At 34.2% G+C, this 20,537-nt stretch overlaps 1 protein-coding gene across 1 annotated transcript in view; it reads left to right on the top strand.

The window, feature by feature from the left end:
* The window catches only part of LOC123529765 (dynein axonemal heavy chain 3-like), a 128,921-nt gene that overhangs the window by 93,677 nt on the left and 14,707 nt on the right, over positions 1 to 20,537 (top strand). The window contains exons 54-70 of the mRNA XM_053520732.1: positions 224 to 357; positions 818 to 980; positions 2,261 to 2,443; positions 4,975 to 5,112; positions 9,234 to 9,338; positions 9,727 to 9,860; positions 10,373 to 10,544; positions 11,195 to 11,398; positions 11,874 to 12,059; positions 12,416 to 12,553; positions 12,953 to 13,057; positions 13,487 to 13,647; positions 14,352 to 14,523; positions 15,108 to 15,233; positions 15,601 to 15,778; positions 17,010 to 17,219; positions 20,236 to 20,399. Of these exons, the coding sequence (XP_053376707.1) occupies positions 224 to 357; positions 818 to 980; positions 2,261 to 2,443; positions 4,975 to 5,112; positions 9,234 to 9,338; positions 9,727 to 9,860; positions 10,373 to 10,544; positions 11,195 to 11,398; positions 11,874 to 12,059; positions 12,416 to 12,553; positions 12,953 to 13,057; positions 13,487 to 13,647; positions 14,352 to 14,523; positions 15,108 to 15,233; positions 15,601 to 15,778; positions 17,010 to 17,219; positions 20,236 to 20,399 (2,673 nt within the window). The remainder of the gene's footprint in view (positions 1 to 223; positions 358 to 817; positions 981 to 2,260; positions 2,444 to 4,974; positions 5,113 to 9,233; positions 9,339 to 9,726; positions 9,861 to 10,372; positions 10,545 to 11,194; positions 11,399 to 11,873; positions 12,060 to 12,415; positions 12,554 to 12,952; positions 13,058 to 13,486; positions 13,648 to 14,351; positions 14,524 to 15,107; positions 15,234 to 15,600; positions 15,779 to 17,009; positions 17,220 to 20,235; positions 20,400 to 20,537) is intronic.

Raw genomic sequence — 20,537 nt, 5'->3', positions numbered from 1 at the left:
GAGATTGAACCCGTTGATAACTCAAGTGTTTTGTTCATCACCTTGGGACTTCAAACGATAGATGTTTTGCTGTCCTGGCCAGTTGTTTCTTGCAGTGTAGAACCTGTAAATGAAAGTTGAACTTTGATAAATTTAAGCAGTGGGGCAATTTTTCCATGAAAATACGTCACAGACATACGAAATTGACATTTAATGTTATTATGATATTTATATATACCTGTAGGCATGGCCTGAAGATGCACTAGAGCTAGTTGCCAACAAGTTCCTGGATGAAGTAGAGATGACAAATGAAGTACGTGAAGAGACTGTGGTCATGTGTAAACATTTCCATGAAAGTGTCAGGGCACTGTCTGAAAGGTATATTATAATCTGAGTATTCAATAAAGGATAATATCAGAACTTGTTTTTTAGAACTAAACTGCCATGCCATGTCATATTTGTTCTAGAATTTAACACCTGACTCTTTTTGATCATGAAACGCATTTGATTTTTATTACCTGTCTATGGTCTGTACAAAAGGCAGCTGTTTGTTTATGTAGATCTTTATACAGTTGAAACTTTATAGTTAACACATTTGTCTATAAAGATCATTTGCAATTTTATGTTGATACCTTTGCAACCATTTCATTTACAATGTACATTCCATTTGTTGTGTATGAAGACAATAGCATGTTATTTAGGACAGCTTATGGAAATTGTTTTAAAACTGTATGCACAAACATAATGAAATTAGAATCAGTTCTGAACTAAACTGCATGATAACTTGAAGGACAGGCAATATCACACAATATTTCTACTTTCTGTGCTCATTATATAGGTTCTACAATACAATGAGGAGAAGGAACTATGTTACTCCTACCTCATACCTAGAATTGATCAAGACATTCAAAAATTTATTGAACAAGAAACGTCTTGAAATTCTGACACTGAAAAACAGATATCAAGTTGGTCTGGAAAAGCTGGACTTCTCAGAACAACAGGTTTGTACATACAGCTGTTACATAGTAAAGTAAAAAATATCCAATGTAATAGAAGTGATCATGCCAAAACTAGAGATGGTAATCCCAAAGTTAGAGACGATTATGCAAATGTAAGGGAGATTATAATACAAATGTTAGAGATATAATATTGCAAAGGAGATGATGTCAGGATTACAGAGATAGTAATACAAATGTTAGGAAGATGATAATGCGAATGGTAGAGATTTTGACATTAACAAAAATTGCATCGCACATATCTGTTCTACACTATATCGGTTTATGAATATATTTAGTATAAGGGGACCTCAGAAAGCGATAAATCACAAAATTACAAGACAGGTATATGTAGCTATAATGGGACCCCAGAAAGCGATAAATCACAAAATAACAAGCTATAAGAGGACCTCAGAAAGCGATAAATCACAAAATAACAAGACAGGCATATGTAGTTATAAGAGGATCTCAGAAAGCGATAAATCACAAAATAACAAGACAGGCATATGTAGCTATAAGAGGATCTCCGAAAGCGATCAATTACAAAATAACAGGACTGTTTTAGACAGGCATATGAAGCTATAAGGGGACTTCAGAAAGTGATGAATCACTAGATAACAAGACATATGTGCAGCTATAACAGGACCTAGGAAAGTGATAACAAGATAACAAGACAACCTTTGTAACTATAAGGGTATCTCAGAAAGAGATAAATCCCAACTTAACAAGACAACATATGTGTAGCTTTAAGGGTACCTCAGAAAGAGATAAATCAATACATAGCAAGATAACATATGTGTAGCTTTAAGGTACCTCGGAGAGTGATAAATCATTAGGTAACAAAACAACATATATGTAGTTATAAGGGGACTTGGAAAGTGGTGAACTACAAGGTATCAAGACAACATGTATAATTTTAAGGGGGCCTCAGAAAGTGGTGAATCACTTGATAACAAGACGAAAATACGTGTAGCTATAATGGGACATGAGAATGAAATACATCGCTAGATAAAAGGGAAGTGTATTTGTAACTATAAATGAACATGGGAAGTGATAAATCACTAGATAACAAGACAACACCTGTATAGCTATAAGTGGACCTCAGAAAGTGATGCATCACAAGCATATGTGTAGCTGTAATTGGACATTCAAAAGTAATGTCACTAGATAACAAAACAACATGCGTGTAGCTAATAATGGGACCTATGAAAGTGAAAAATCACTAGATAAAAAGATAAGCATATTTGCAGTATTCATGCTTACAGTGTTATTCATTGCTTTTACAGATAAACATAATGCAGAAAGAATTGATAGAATTGCGTCCACAGTTGATACAGACTAGCAAGGAGACAAAGGAGCTGATAGCTTTCATTGAGAAAGAGAGTGTAGAAGTGCAACAGGTGAAACAGGTCGTAGAAGTTGACGAGGCAGCTGCCAACAAAGCTGCACAGGAATCACATGCAATAAAGGTGACATTTTGATAGAATCTCAGTTATAGTTGATTCAAACTAATAACTGAATAGACATTTAGAATAAAAGAAGTAATCTCTTGTTTTTATATTTTAAAAAATATGTTTGACCCAATATGGTTACATTTTTAAGATGTTCTATGTACTGATGTCTTAAGATAATATTTTAAGTAAATTAATACATCTCCTTATATATACATTTGTGTATTTATGTACGTTTTAATGATTTTGTTTCCTTTATGGTTCAAATATTCTCAATTGTTTCTTTATTAACAAATTCCTCGGTGTTGAATACCTCCGATGGAAGTATCATTTACTGCAGTTGCATATATAAATAGGACTTAGCTAGGAATAAGGCAAGAACTGTGTTGTATATAAGTAGTGTGTGAAAAAGATGTATATCATGAAGTCTGTTAGTTCTTATCAATTACTAAATGTGAGGAGACTTTGGCCATTTCATCAATGTGTGCTTATAGATTTCATACATTTTATTATCAGTTGAGTTGAAAATACTAGGCCATAGCAATGCCACTATAATGCAGCTTACGCCCTGGACACTTAAACAGAATACATCAGTCTTTGAAGACCATGCTAACCACACGAGTTAGACTGTCTTTGAAGCTGTTTGATAATGAAGGTCCAACAGAGAAGGATAACTGATGCGTGTAAAATTGGGGAAATTTTGCCAACAGCAAAGAAAGTGAGGACTTTATCTTCATTACTTGATCAATTTTTCAATCTTACTTAACTGTATGTCTTTCATTGAATATTAGTTGTCACATGCAGCATTTTACTAAACTTAATCTTGTCTTGAGAAAGAAAACTAAAGTGAATTTGAGTCTTTTGCAAGAGGAAATTACATAAATATGGCCTCATCACATTAAATAAAGTTTAAACCTGTTTCAAAAATATATTTTTAAACTTTTATAATATACTGAAGCTGGTAATGATTACAGATGTTAGTGATATGAATTCTTAAATCTAAAGAATATGAAAGACAATATACCTGCAGCCACATGAAAAAGATCGAGCGTTAATAACAATGCAGACTTTGATCCAGATTAATTGAAAAATTCTCGTCAGCCTGAAGGACTGTTTAAATGTCTGCATTATGTTATGACGATTTGAAAGGTTTTGCTCCAAGAAAGAGAGTTTGATAAGGCAAGCGAGCTTAGCAAAGCATGGTCCAAACTTATGAAGAGGGACTTAAAGCTTGACTGACAAGCTCAGCTTGGGATGACTCACAGAGGAAACAAGAGGTCAAAGCAGTATAGGCATGTTTTTTTATCAAATGCTATGATGATTTCGTCTTGGTCATAAATTTATTTGATTCAATAATTACGTAAATTTTTTAAAAGTTTTGCTTTGTAAATTTTAAAAGTAGACATAAAAAAGAAATATCGACCAATATTTGTATCCAAATTTATGACTTAGTTACCTCCACTGACGGTCCTCACAGAGTCGCATGCAACGGCTATTTAAATGGCGTAATCGAGGTACCTTAGCCTTCCAAACATGATTGTTAACGCAGTGATATTTAATTACGAAAAAAAAAATTTTGATAGCATTATCTTTGTGCATTATTGTGTGCAACACTGATATTTTACAGTATGAGTATTTCGTAGTGCCCAAAGAAAGTCACCCACAAACCTGCATCATTGATTTGTTTTTCACCATTGATGATGTCACATCCTTATTACATTTCTTAATGCACGGAGGGGCACCTGGGTCTTCCTCCAATCAAAGCTGGAAAGTCGCATATGCCTAAAATGTTCGTTGCGACGTTACACCAACCAAAAAAATAATACATTTCTGTAGGCGCATTTCATTCAGCTATATGTACTGGTGTCAGATAGCAGTTTCTGGAAAACACAACGTGTCGGGTAAATTCAAAGTGCATTTGCGCAATTACAGTTGATTTTATAAGGAATATATTCTGACAAGATTGTATACAGAAACTCCATTCTTATCATTTTAAATGCTGTTCTTATGAATCCGAATAACCTCTTGATAAATCACTGACTTGCACTGTGCTAATTCCGTATGTTCATGCAAATTTAGTAGCTGTTTTTTTCTACAGTTTTTGGGAATTAGCTAAAAGCACTTACCTGTTCACAAGATAAATATATTACTTACAGCAAATTAAAGGTTTTATTCATTTCTTGTATTCTTGAGCTAACAATTTATCTTCGGCTAGGAATCACTATTGATTACGCCGGTTATCAGACATGGCTGAGCTGGTCCACTTGGATGTAATATCAGACTGAAATGAAATGGAAGGGATTATTACGTCACAAGTTGGACTAATATTCTGCTAACTAGATTCAAGTATATGAAGGACATTTTCCAGTTATAATGTTTTAAATGCATAATCAGTGGTTATTTATTTTATTATATGAACAATGTCAGCCTAATTACTTTACAGTTTTTTAGGTCTAACAGAACAGGTCTTTTGCTGTCTGTGTAATATTAGTGGCTTGTCAAAAATAAGTTTAAACTGTTTTACTAATATTTGTTTGTTTTACTAATATTTGTTACATCTGCTGTGTAAACCATTGTTATATTTATTACAGAATTTGGAAGACAATATAGCATTAACGAAAGTGAAAATAGAGAGAGCAGAAAAATTGATCAGTGGACTGGGTGGAGAGAAGGAAAGATGGACAAAAGTGAGAAAAACGACACTGATTTTAAATCGCTTTTATGTTTGACAAATCATTTGAGCTTTTGATGGGCATTTATAAATACTTTAAAATTGCATTCCTGAATATTTTCCAGAATTAAATTGCCTTCAACAAGTAACTTGCAACTGCCTCACACGTAAGTCAAATGTCAAACAAAAGTGACAATTGTTTGATCAATAGTTTCCTTAACAAGATTTTTTTCATGTTTTCTCATTAATATTACGTAAATATTGCTGTTTAATGAGGTCTTTTTGATGTTTTATGAACCTAGAAATATTGATATTGACCAAATACATAGATGCGGTTGATATTACGATTACCAGGTCTATAAATTGTCATATTGATGATACCTAAAATGTAGCAATTATTTTTTTATAAAATGCAACAGCTGAAAGGTTATATAAGAAAAGAGTAACCAAATTCAAACATTTGCTACAGTTGGTCATTTCCTTCCCATCATTATGATGTCAAAATATAATGATCTCTATGCTTAAGGTGTTGTTGGTTCCACCTACAAGTCAGTGCAACATTTTATCATGTAATTAACCTTTAGCGTGCTGGCAGCAAGTGATTCTGCCTTGGCGACTGGTGCAGACCAAGATCAGCTGATCATGGTCTGCACTGTTTGCTATTCAGTCAGTAAGTTGTCAGTGAACAACCCTTTGAATAATAAATGGTATTTACCAAATTGAATGAATTGACCAACCCATTTTTGAAATTAAGCAGGCTGAAGGTTAAAGATATCTTAAGAACGCCTGTTACTTACACATCTGGATCTTGAACAGTAAAGCTTGTAAAAAAATTGCTACAGATTTGGTGGTTCAAACAGTAGATAGATTTATTTTTAGCTCACCTGTCACAAAGTGACAAGGTGAGCTTTTGTGATCGCGCGGTGTCCGTCGTCCGTCGTCCGTCCGTGCGTGCGTGCGTGCGTGCGTGCGTGCGTCAGTCCGTAAACTTTTGCTTGTGACCACTCTAGAGGTCACATTTTTCATGGGATCTTTATGAAAGTTGGTCAGAATGTTCAACTTGATGATATCTAGGTCAAGTTCGAAACTGGGTCACGTGCCGTCAAAAACTAGGTCAGTAGGTCTAAAAATATAAAAACCTTGTGACCTCTCTAGAGGCCATATATTTCACAAGATCTTCATGAAAATTAGTCAGAACGTTCACCTTGATGATATCTAGGTCAAGTTCGAAACTGGATCACGTGCCGTCAAAAACTAGGTCAGTAGGTCAAATAATAGAAAAACCTTGTGACCTCTCTAAAGGCCATATTTTTCATGGGATCTGTATGAAAGTTGGTCTGAATGTTCATCTTGATGATATCTAGGTCAAGTTCGAAACTGGGTTACGTGCGGTCAAAAACTAGGTCAGTAGGTCTAAAAATAGAAAAACCTTGTGACCTCTCTAGAGGCCATATATTTCATGAGATCTTCATGAAAATTGGTCAGAATGTTCACCTTGATGATATCAAGGTCAAGTTCGAAAGTGGGTCACGTGCCATCAAAAACTAGGTCAGTAGGTCAAATAATAGAAAAACCTTGTGACCTCTCTAGAGGCCATATTTTTCATGGGATCTGTATGAAAGTTGGTCTGAATGTTCATCTTGATGATATCTAGGTCAAGTTCGAAAGTGGGTCACGTGCCGTCAAAAACTAGGTCAGTAGGTCAAATAATAGAAAAACCTTGTGACCTCTCTAAAGGCCATATTTTTCATGGGATCTGTATGAAAGTTGGTCTGAATGTTCATCTTGATGATATCTAGTTCAAGTTTGAAACTGGGTCACGTGCGGTCAAAAACTAGGTCAGTAGGTCTAAAAATAGAAAAAACCTTGTGACCTCTCTAGAGGCCATATATATCATGAGATCTTCATGAAAATTGGTCAGAATGTTCACCTTGATGATATCTAGGTCAAGTTTGAAAGTGGGTCACGTGCCATAAAAAACTAGGTCAGTAGGTCAAATAATAGAAAAACCTTGTGACCTCTCTAAAGCCCATATTTTTCATGGGATCTGTATGAAAGTTGGTCTGAATGTTCATCTTGATGACATCTAGGTCAAGTTCGAAAGTGGGTCACATGCCGTCAAAAACTAGGTCAGTAGGTCAAATAATAGAAAAACCTTGTGACCTCTCTAAAGGCCATATTTTTCATGGGATCTATATGAAAGTTGGTCTGAATGTTCATCTTGATGATATCTAGGTCAAGTTCGAAACAGGGTCATGTGCGGTCAAAAACTAGGTCAGTAGGTCTAAAAATAGAAAAACCTTGTGACCTCTCTAGAGGCCATACTTGTGAATGGATCTCCATAAAAATTGGTCAGAATGTTCATCTTGATGATATCTAAGTCAAGTTCGAAAGTGGGTCACGTGCCATCAAAAAGTAGATCAGTAGGTCAAATAATGAAAAAACGTTGTGACCTCTCTAGAGGCCATATTTTTCATGGGATCTGTATGAAAGTTGGTCTGAATGTTTATCTTCATGATATATAGGTCAAGTTTGAAACTGGGTCAACTGCGATCAAAACTAGGTCAGTAGGTCTTGAAATAGAAAAACCTTGTGACCTCTCTAGAGGCCATACCCTTGAATGGATCTTCATGAAAATTGGTCAGAATGTTCACCTTGATGATATCTAGGTCAAGTTTGAAACTGGGTCACGTGCCATAAAAAACTAGGTCAGTAGGTCAAATAATAAAAAAACCTTGTGACCTCTCTAGAGGCCATACCTTTCATGGGATCTGTATGAAAGTTGGTCTGAATGTTCATCTTGATGATATCTAGGTCAGGTTTGAAACTGGGTCAACTGCGGTCAAAAGTAGGTCAGTAGGTCTAAAATTAGAAAAATCTTTTGACCTCTCTAGAGGCCATATTTTTCAATGGATCTTCATGAAAATTGATCTGAATGTTCACCTTGATGATATCTAGGTCAGTTTCGAAACTGGGTCACGTGCGGTCAAAAACTAGGCCAGTAGGTATAAAAATAGAAAAACCTTGTGACCTCTCTAGAGGCCATATTTTTCATGAGATCTTCATGAAAATTAGTGATAATGTTCACCTTGATATCTAGGTAAAGTTCAAAACAGGGTCACGTACCTTTGAAAACTAGGTCAATAGGTCAAATAATAGAAAAACCTTGTGACCTCTCTAGAGACCATATTTTTCAATGGATCTTCATGAAAATTGGTCAGAATTTTTATCTTGATAATATCTAGGTCAGGTTCAAAACTGGGTCACATGAGCTCAAAAACTAGGTCACTATGTCAAATAATAGAAAAAACGACGTCATACTCAAAACTGGGTCATGTGGGAAGAGGTGAGCGATTCAGGACCATCATGGTCCTCTTGTTGTAAAATGGCCACATTAATTATGTCTCCCACACCACTGTGGTGGAAGACATATTGATTTACTCCTGTCTGTGTGTGTGTCAGTCAGTCGCAAATCTTATCCGCACTCTTAAGTCAAACATTTCTCATTCGATCTTCACCAAACTTGAACAAAATGTGTTTGCCAATAAGTCCTTGGCCAAGTTCGATAACTAGCCAAATCGGCCCAGGCACTTCGGAATTATGGCCCTTGACTTACCGAAAATACTGATGCCAGTGATACAGGTCTTGGTGCATCCCACAGTCAGTAAGTCAGTCTGTCACTAATCTTGTCCGCACTCTAAGTCGAACATTTCTCATCCGATCTTCACCAAACTTGAACAAAATGTATTTGTCAATAAGTCCTCGGCCAAGTTCGATAACTAGCCAAATCAGCCCAGGCACTTCGGAATTATGGCCCTTGAATAACCGAAAATACAGATGCCAGTTATACAGGTCTTGGTACATGGTTAACTCAGATATATAATGGAGAAGAAATGCCAATCTAGATGATTAGGCAGTTGTGGGAGACATATGCTTTTCTCAAAAGCAGCTCTAGTTTAGTGATTAAATTTTTGACCTTTATGTTGATGGTTTGGAGCTTTTTGTATTGTGGAAACTGGATGGGCTGAATATAACAAGTGAATTATATTCTTGTAGGTTTGGGGTGGCCATTGCTTCTTTATTAATGTATCATCATACACCCATACTGGCATAAAATTATTAACATATTTATTTCAGAATGTTGAAGATTTAAGTGAGACATATGATAACATAATTGGTGATGTTCTGTTATCTGCCAGTGTAGTAGCATATCTAGGACCTTTCATTCTGGCTTATAGACAGGTAGATAATCAGTTTCATTCAACAATGTCATGTTTTTCTGTTTTCAGACAGATTTTCACTCATTCCCTCCAGTCACTGGCTCAAGATTCAATTATATTTATATTTAATACTCTTTATTTACTACATGTGGTTCAGTTTTGCTCATATATAAATCAAACATGCAAGTACTTTTAGGTTTATTGACATTTTCATACACCTAAAGTTTAGGACATTTTTATAGAAATATATCTTTTGGAAATTAAATCTTGGGACAGTAAAAAATAATTACTTTCTATTGTCCAAAAACTTAGGGAAATTATGGTACATAATGTCAAAATGTATGTTACAGAAAATGTGTTATTGTTTGAGGTAGTAAACCTATATAAACTGATGGCATCATTTGTTACAGGAATGTTTGAAAGAATGGTATACCATGTGTGAGGAGAAAGGTATACCTCTGTCTGAACAATTTTCCCTGTCAGGAACCCTCGGTGACCCAGTAAAGATACGGGACTGGCAAATAGCTGGGCTTCCTGTTGATAAGTATGAAACAAGTTAATACGTTAAGTTGTTTTGAGGTGTAGACAAGATGCAAAATTCTTTGAAGGGTTAACTGATTGTTTTATCTTTACCAAAAAAGTATAAGGAAATAGTGTTTGAGATATTTTATGAATATGCCTATTAAAAGTCACTTATTAGAACACATGCGTTAGTCTATATTATTTTGATGGTAAAAGCTGGAAGTTTCCACTTTTTCTATTATAACAGTATCATAATCATAATTATAACTAAATAGAAAGTTACAGTTATTTAGATAGGATTCAACTAAAACACATGAAAATATTTAAGAATGTCATTCTAGATCCCTTATACAATTTGTTTAATGTGATGTCACATGCCATCTTGGAAATGCACTTTGAAACAGGCATAGTTGCAACTAGGTACGTTATGTTATATGAGTCTTGTGAAGGACTATACTGTTACAAGAAGTGACACTGTTACAACTTTGCCTATGGTTGTAACTGAATTTTACAAATTGAAACATTATATTCCAGTTTTTCTACTGACAATGCTCTGATTGCTACAAGTGCTAACAGATGGCCCTTGATGATAGATCCCCAGGGTCAGGCCAACAAGTGGGTGAAAAATATGGAGAAATCAAGTAAACTAGAAGTTATTAAACAGTCAGATCAAAACTTTACAAGGTCATTGGAGAATTGTGTACAGGTATGATATCAATTTTCATCTCGGAATTATTTTCAATCTCGTAGTGAAGTGAGTATTTGTTAATGAAGGAATATCATTTGGTAGTTGTAAAATACATATTTTTTATGCTGCGGGTTACAGCGATTGAATTGTCCGTCTGTTTATCCCCTGGTCCATTTATCCGTCTGTATGAACCAGATTTTACAGTTTTGCCTGCAGCCCGCATTAATGACCTATTTAATTCATGCTCACACCCAAGAAACCTTGTGACAAGACCAACAAGCTGACCTATTTATAGATGTCCTTGACTTTCATATGATCTTCACCTTTAAACTTAAACCCCCCAAAAAACAACTTCTTTGGTCATACACGAGGGGGCATGATTTGCATTTTTTCTGTAATTTCTTACATTTTTTTTGTGTGAACATGCCATGTACTTAAGATTGCTGGAATATTTAGATTCTTTCAATTACTGTACTTTGTAACAGTGAAATGACTGTAGATCTATGTTTTCCAAGTTCACCATTCTTTTCCAAGTTCACCATTCTTTTCTTTTTGTTTTCTTTGTACTGGAATATCTGGATTTTTTTTCAAAACCGTTACTTAATGGTTTTTGTTATAAATGTAACTTTTTGACGAATTCATAAACTTCACTTGCATATTATTTTCAGTTTGGGAATCCATGTTTACTTGAAAATGTAGGTGAGGAATTAGATCCTATACTGGAACCTATATTACTGAAGCAGACATTCAAACAGAGTGGTTTAGACTATATGAGGATAGGTGACCAGGTGGTGGAATACAGCAAGGACTTCAGGTTCTACATTACATCACGACTCCGGAACCCACATTATCTACCTGAAGTCTCTGTGAAGGTATGGAGAGCAAAGATATTTTGTACTATGTTTAGAACAATTGCATCTTTATAATGGAATTTAGCACATGTAGTAAATTTTAGTATATTAATTTTCTACAAGCCATGGTATTATTCCCATTTTTAACTGTTCTTCAGTTTACTGATACTATTCGTATTTGTTGGAGTTCTACAATTTATTAGTACTATTCGAATTTGTAGCAGTACCACAGTTTCCTGGTAGGATTCCCATTTGTTGCAGTTCTACAATATACAAAAGCGTAATGCTTCAATATTGAGTTTACCTGAGTATATAGCTTCCATACTTTACATATACAACCTTTTTATATTAATTTATGATGTGTTGTTTAGCCTCAGATTTGACAATATTTTTTCTGATTTCCTGTTTTATATTGCAGCAGACAATATCCGTGACACTCTAAATTGAATATAGAAATTCAATCTACAGAAGTTTATAGGCATACATTTAATTTCAGGTGACTTTGTTGAATTTTATGATCACACCCCTGGGTTTAGATGACCAGTTACTGGGTATAGTTGCTGCCAAGGAGAAACCAGAACTGGAGGAAAAGAAGAACCAGCTCATTCTAGAAAGTGCTCATAATAAACGACAACTTAAAGAGATTGAGGATAGGATCCTAGAAGTTCTGTCTGAATCGGAAGTGAGAACATGATTTGTAGTTCGGTTTTTCTTTAAAAGTGGTCCTTTGTTGTGTATGCATGTAGATATACCTTTGTCTTCACCTCAAAGGAATAAAGAAAAAGTTAAGCTGATGTAATTCATCTTGGATCAGAATTTATTTTTCATCATAAAATTGATATAAATTTCTTGACTTTAGTTTGAACTCTTAAAATTCTTTTGTATGACTTTTGTGGAGTCGAGCCTGTTAAGATGCTTACATTTTTTCTGGAATAATACAAGAAGACACATCTGGGCATCTTTTTCCAGTACTTATTACTGAAGATACTTGTCAGAAATACATATATTCTTCTTACTCCTTCATTTGTTTCAATACAGGGTAACATTTTGGAAGATGAGACAGCTATAGAGGTGTTATCATCCAGTAAGGTTCTGTCTTTGGAGATCTCTGAGAAGGAGAAGATAGCTTCACACACAGAGAAAGAGATAGATGAAGTCAGGAATGGATACAAACCTGTTAGTTTTACTTGTATCACTATTTGTTGCTTGATTTATTGAACACTGAATGGAATGAACCACTCCAAATTAGAAACTATGTTCAGTGGCTCAATTTATCTAAGAAAGATGATTCGAAAGTGACTTGATAGGTTTGATACAATTGATATTTAACAAATAATTAAACTTAAATTGACGGATGATAGGTAAATTGTGTACTAGATGCTTGCTTACAATGACAGTTTTACTTGATAATGGAAAATACATGCCTGTATTTTCATTAAATATAAGACATTGGAAGTGAAATTAGTTGAAAGCATTTCTGTTTCCAAGTTTTATTTCTATGTTTACGAATATTTCATCAATAATTTTACAACAAATATATATCTGTTTTTAAAAGATCTAACTGTTACATTTCAGGTTGCTAAACATGGCAGTATTTTGTTTTTCACCATCTCTGACTTGGCAAACATAGATCCCATGTACCAGTATTCTCTCACATGGTTCATCAACTTGTATTTACAGGTTTAACATTGTTTTCCCTGACCTTATCATAGAATTAAATGGATTACATTAGAAAAAGCTTTAGTAATTTGCTGCTGACACCTGTACTTTTATAATATCTTGCTTTAACATTTTATTTATAGCTCACCTCTCTTACTGTATTAAAAGCTTTCAATTATCGACGACTTAAATTTATATAAAGGTTCTAGCTAAAATGAAGTCATACAATTTTGTGTACGTAGCTTGTTGCTGGGAGATGATAAGCATATCAGTTGTTACCCAGCTTGTTGGAAGATGTACGGTGATGGTTGCATATATTACTATGTTTAATAGTAGAGGTCAACGATAGATTAGAAAGAAATAGTATGTATTGTGTTTGTTTTACCAGAAAATAATCTATTTTGGGGTACAACAGCCCTGTGTACTTTAAATTGAGAATTGTATTTGCAGTCAATAATCAACAGTGAACCATCAGTGGTATTAGAGGAGAGGATTGGCAACTTGAACAACCATTTCACATACAGTATATACAAAAATGTGTGTAGATCCCTGTTTGAGAAGGACAAACTGCTCTTCTCCTTCATACTCTGTATTGGCATAGCTAAAGCTGAGTAAGTTTTATTATATACAAGTGCATCAACAGGTTTGTACTTCCTAAGTTATGCTCGGCACAATGCGTCTGCCAGAAATCCCCATTATTTTTGTCATTCTGCCACCGATCAAATGCATAGTTACGTGAACACTGGAATTTGAGCGGTGTTTGAAGACAGTATTGAGGATGTCTCACAGATGCTTTCTGTCGAGGAATACTCGTGTTCTCGTCTTCAATGCTTTCCGTCTTATTAATTAGTCAAATAGTAAGGACATTGTAAGCAAAAAGGTGTTAAAAATAAGCATCTGTACAAGAAAGTATGCTGATCTCATTTGAGAAGGACAAATTCTTCTTTGTTTATGTTACAGTAGTAAAACCACTAGCAGATTAAGTTTACAAAACGTGCTGAAATAACTGATTAGATTGCAATATAATTTTCATATCAGTCATGACGTGGCGTTATGACCGTTATTATTTTTTTTTTGCCTTAATTCAAAAGTGTTGATAACTGTCACCTGTCGATAACTATCCCTTGCTCCGTGTGGCCATTTTGTTTTGAATCGCTGTAAAAATCAAACATGTTCATTCATTCATTCATTCATTCATTCATTCTTTAGAATTCTGTGTACATACAAACATACCAAAAATATGTTTTAGTTGTTGCAGATTTAACTACCACCTGGATTTGAAATGTATTCTGTTTTTCATGTTTTTTATCTATAGAGGCACTATAGATGATATAGAATGGAGGTTCTTACTGACAGGAGGTGTAGCCTTAGAGAATCCCTTCCCCAACCCTGCCCCAGCATGGCTGTCTGAGAAATCATGGTCAGAAATAGTTAGGTGCTCCGATCTTCATGCATTTAAAGGATTTATGGATGAGTTCAGAGAGAAGGTAATGGAATTAACAGATATCCACGCTCATTGCGACAATGCAAAAAATAAGCTTAATTGTTGAGACTTGCTTACACCCGTGACCTGCTTATTTAAACTTATGTGAAAACTTCTAGAAAATAGAAATTTCAGATTTTCGACATTCTGAGTTGGATAGAAATAAAATCTTGAAAAATGGGCTGACGTAAAGAAGCCTCAAATATCATGTTCTAGCTCTCTGAGTTTGAAAACTCTAGGAAACAGAAACAAATATAGCTGGTTATTATTATTTTGTATAATAGATGTTACAATCAGAACAGCATTGAATTTCCTTATTTTGCTCGACTGTTTGAAGAGTAAGTAGAGCTACTGCACTCACACATTCATTCTCAGCGCTTTTGAACGTTCCAGCGCTTTTGATTTTTTTTAAAGATGAAAAGAGCGTTATAAAAATCTGGTAAATAATAATTCTACTTTTTTTGTACAAAAGTTATGTCCCTTTTTCAACAGACTTGTAATTATTCCTTCTTTCAGTGGCAAGGCTTTTGAATAGTCAAGTATTGCTGTTCTCCGACAGCTCTTGTTTACTTTATTATTTTACTGTAGTTAAGCCTCTGGAAGAAGGTGTATGATTCCCCAACCCCACAGTCAGAGAAACTTCCAGACCCCTGGCAGGCAAAACTGTCCAAACTACAGAAACTTATTGTACTCAGATGTCTCAGACCAGATAAGGTATATATATATATTATTCTTGTTTTGCAAGTTCAGCAGTTGGCAAATTAGACAGGGCATTGTACAGTCATTTACATTGGAAAAATTTCATTTATTTTGTGAAAGTGGTACTAAAAAGATTTTTCAGATTTGCATCAGTAAAAATAAAGCAATCTGGACAATTAACAATTTTAGGATTTTAACTGTTTGTTGATTGTCTCAGATTGCTGTCTTCAGTGTTGATAACTAAAGAGTATGTTGTCAAACCGGCGTGCTATATTATTTCAAATAACACTGAAATAAAGATAGTGTTTTGTATAGTGAGGAATATAAAACATCAAAATTGAATATTGCAACACGTGAGAATAAAGAAAGTTTGCAATTACAGATGGTATCAGCAATACAGACATATATTCAGGAAGCGATGGGCCAGAAATATATTGAACCTCCAACGTTTGACCTGTCACTGAGTTACGAAGATTCCAACTCGGCCTCTCCTCTTATATTTGTTCTCTCACCTGGTGCAGATCCTATGGCAGGCCTTTTCAGATTTGCAGAGGAAAAAGGTGTGTATGACCACAGGCATTTACTTGTTATGCATTTGTCCCACATATAATTATGTTTTAATAACTGTATGTTTGATTTGACACAATAGCTATTCAGTGCTCAATTTGATTTTTGATGGAAAAAAATTCAAAATTTTATATATCGAAATTTGTTTTTGTTTTCTCAAATATGGCTTGAACATTTACTCATTTAATGTAAAGATAACTCTCACCATATTACAATATTATAAACCTTTCAAATTAATTACTAAATTTTAAATAAAAATAGTCATTTATTTAATCAGTTCATTGGACAAGAACTTCTCATGGTAACATCTGTTTCTAATGGTTACAGATATATACTTGTTGGTTTATGAATATGGTTTACATAATAGAGCATTTATTTTCTCCTAGCTTGGAATACAGTTTAATTTAAATTATGCACCTTTTTTACTTTATTGCAATAGCTAATAGCAAAAGAGGGAAGATTGGTTTTATTGTTGCAGTAGAAAAATTATTCTACCTTAATTACATGATAACTGGTGAACATTCTCACATACCAGTTGTCTTGTCGGAACTGTAGGTGAGAGTGAAAGAAAATGACACTTTTAATGTTGATGAATATAAAGGTTATTTCACTGAAGTAAAGGGAAATACTTCAGTCTCTGAGTATCATTATACTACATATAAATATGTTATTTAAAGTTTGAACAGGTTAAGGTTGAAAAATTATTGAAATTGCATCGCAGTATATTGCAAAGTTACATTTTAAATTTAAGTATGTCATTGTGGAAAGAGTCATGATATAAAACTGCTCTTAAATATTACAATATATGAAGAGTTGCTGTCTACCAACTTTGTAGGTTTGTGCAGTCCATTTTTGTAACATTATAAAATACAGAAGCTGGTAAATTGTACATAGTCATGTAAATGTTCTAATCTTGACAAGTTTGTTCTGGATTATTGGCTGTTTGCCAACCCTTATTCTAAAGTTAAGTGATCTGTTGACTTAATGTTCTAAAGAAGTTGCTATGCTTTTAGCATTTTGCAATTTGTTCTGTTTTGGATCAAAGCTGATCTTTTTATTGCTATGAAACAGTTGTATTTAGGGAAATGTGTATCAGTTTTTTGTTGTCTTGTACAAACTAATAATAGACATTCCATTTTTGTGTAATTTAATGCACCTATTTTTCCTTGGTGTCAGATTATAGTATATACTAACACGGTTGATTGCAAATACATTTTATACTAGGTATCATAGCCCGCACACTTTCCCGCCAAACAACAATTCATAATGGTGAAAGATCTAAATCCAAACTTAACATTGACCTCAATCCTAAACCTCCCTCGCTTGGAGTACCACAGGCAAAAGGACGAATGACCGAGGCTGATCGGCGTCGAAGAGTTTCCAGCATATTCGGGGCTGACTCTGCAGTCTTGGCCAATCAGGAACGACTAGCGCGTATGTTCCTAATATGGAAATGTAGCCCTGTACCTGAAACACTATATACTTCCATACTTGCACATTGCCTTTTTGTGTATGCTCTGTGTATAAAATGTATATATTTTTATTTACTTTTTTTTCAATAAATTTTTCAATATTTTACCCCATTGTACATTACCTTTGTTAAGAGGGAACTAACGGTGTTCAATATTAATTATTTTACCAAAAAAGGACAAAATCTATTCTTTATCATGTTTCAAGCTTTCTTTCAGCTTTATGTTTTCACTGGTAGACACCTCGGTGAAGTCATTGTTTGAGACATCAGGACTGAACTCCATATATGAATCAATCAACTTTGCATATGCAACATTTATACTGTTTTGTCTTACCAAATGCTTATTTATTCCCTTACCTTGTGTTAAGCAGATCAAAAGACATACCTGAGTGAAAACAAGTGTTATTCTCACTCGTCTGAAATACATTACTTTTATCTAAGCATTTATAGTAAACTACCATTACAAGTTATTTTACATTAAAATACCAGGACCAGTGTGAAAACATTTTTTTGCAAATAGTATAACAGAAGTTACAAATAGTGCTTTCACAGAGGTTAATGTTAATATTAGGTTGCAAATGTGTTTAGCTATATAGACAATTCTGTAAATATATTTAGCATTGTTAGTTCACTGTTAGTGCATGTATTTTATCACTCGCAGTTACTGGATAAGGTTATCCATTTGCTTTTTGCTTTTATTGCCTCAAGTAGGGGGTTGTAGTTGTTTTTATGCCTGTTATTTTATGTTGTAAATTGTTGTCTTTCATATTTGTTATATTTGCAACATGACTACTGTGAATTCATTTATATTTTTGGGGGACTAAATTTTGTAGATTTGGGTGCATCAGTCCACAAAATTAAATCACACAAACAGAAATCCCATTCATTTTATTTCATTATCTCTAGAAGTTGAAATCCATGTATTAAAACCGTACATAATAACCATTTTGGTCAAAACAAAGAAATTCCATGTTCACAAAATTAAATGATTACACAGTACATTTCTATGTCAAACCTTTTTGTAATTAATGGTATACAAAGTGTTTACCTTTTTACACATGAATCAACCTTACTTCAAATGTTTCAGCCAAATAACATTTGATCTCGACTCTGATATTTCTGAATATTGTTGTACTAATCTTAAAGTTTTTAATCAAATATTTATATAGATATCCGTCAAAGTAAGTACACTGCACTGAATGGAGTGGAATGCAAATGTTGTCATGGTAACAATTATCTTTACAGCAGTCAGATATGAGTTGTCGTTTGGGTGGTGTTGATGAACACATTGATGCTGAAATGTGACATATTTCAACCATAAATGCTATTGAATAGGTTTAGGGGGAAAAGGTGAGGGTATTCAAAGCAAAGCATACAGATAGATTAAGATTCAGAACTTAATGATACTAAAGAGGTAGAAAAAAATGAAGTGGCAGAGAATATGGATACCTTATAGATTTGATTAACTCTCACAACAGAAGTCAGTAAATGCTGCCAATACCTCACTCATTTGGACTCCGTATTGTCCTTTTTGGACCACCAGGAGCCAGTGTTATTTTATAATAGAGTTCAACTTAAGCTGGTGCTAGAGGCATCAGGATTTTTTTGCACACTTCATTACCTCTTGTGAACAGACTCGATTAGTCTGCTGTTATTTTGCTTGATTGGATTTTATGCTTCCTTAGTATTTTCTTACTGATTTGATCTAGTTGATAAAGAATCAATGCGGGGCCCCCATGGCCAAGTGGTTAAGGTTGCTGTCTTGAAATAACTTGCCTTTCACAAATGTGGGTTGGAGCCTTGCTCAGGGCGTTGAATTCTTTGTATGAGGCAGCCATCCAGCTGGCTTAAAAAAAGGTTGGTTGTTCTACCCAGATGCCTGCCCATGATGAAATAATTCAAGAAAGAGTACCCGGGGTCTTTATCCACCACGAAACGCTGAAGAAGTTGTCTTATGACCTATAGTTGTGTCGATGTGATGTTAAACCCAAATGAAAATAAAGGATCAGAGCACTAAGAGGCAGACAATCATCCAGCTTAAATTTGAAAACATGTTGAGTTTTTATTTTAGTTTTTACAGTATATCTTGTTCTGTTAGATCTACAGTAGAATTTGTAGAAAGTTATTAGAAATTATTTTCTATGTCTAAATCAATCTGACAATAAATTTTGTTTTTTTTTATGATAAACATTGAATATATGGTGATATACCTACAGTAAACGAATTTCTAATTCTACTTAGATTTTATTTTAAAGTTTTGTTTTAGCTCTTGAAACTCAATGTGGTTTGTAGCAGAGAGGTAATAATAATGAAGTTGTTATAAACTTAAACTAGATATTTTGTGACTCTACACAAAATAACATGAGAACAATAGGGTTAAGATTTCTACTATAATCATCACAAAAGCTTATTATCTTTTTATCAAATGTGAGTCTCATACTGGTGTGAACAGGAAAATGGCATTTATCTAGTGGATGTATTCAACCTTCAGAAAATAGAACACAGTAGAATTTGGTGGGAAATCCTTCGAGTCATCTGCTTTGTTATACCTCTCCTTGTTATTACCTCTCTCTAAATTTACTACATGATTGTATATAAATACCATAGCACCTGAATGCTTTGTAGAATCGAATATATATCACCAGATTAAAGAATTTTCGTACGATTAAAGTTTATTTGCTATATTTTTCTGTATTTAAAGTATTAAAGACAAGTGATGTTTTCCTATAGGTTTGCTTATTGTGATAGCATGTTATACAGAATAATTCAGCAGATATCAAGTATGCACATGTTTTAATAGTACTAATATTTTGGTTAGACTTACTAGAATTGTACACATCATAATTGTTTCCTAGTAAGTTTTCAAGTTTTCAGCTTGATGGCTGTTTTGTGATATTGTTAACGGTAATTACCCATGATTTACATTTAACAATTTAGTTATGTAATTTCTAATAAAATATCTTGTTTAATGCTTTTTAGGTATGGGTAGCAAAGGATTGCAGACGATATCTTTGGGTCAAGGTCAAGGTCCTATAGCTGAGAAGATGATAATGGAGGCTGTGGAATTAGGGACCTGGGTTGTCTTACAGAACTGTCATCTTGCTGCATCATGGCTTGGAGAACTTGAACGAATATGTGAAACTGTGAGATTTAGAAAATATCACTTTCGAGGATTTGCTTTCTTTGTATTTTCACCATTTTTATACGCCCGAAGGGACGTATTATGTTATGACGCTGGTGTCCGTCTGCCTGTCTGTCCGTCCGTCTGTCCGTTAGCAATT

This window comes from Mercenaria mercenaria, chromosome 13 (assembly GCF_021730395.1).
Source record: "Mercenaria mercenaria strain notata chromosome 13, MADL_Memer_1, whole genome shotgun sequence".
Classification (NCBI taxonomy): Eukaryota; Metazoa; Mollusca; class Bivalvia; order Venerida; family Veneridae; genus Mercenaria; species Mercenaria mercenaria.
The sequence above is the reverse complement of the archived record's forward strand: the minus strand, read 5'-3'. Positions and strand labels throughout refer to the sequence as shown.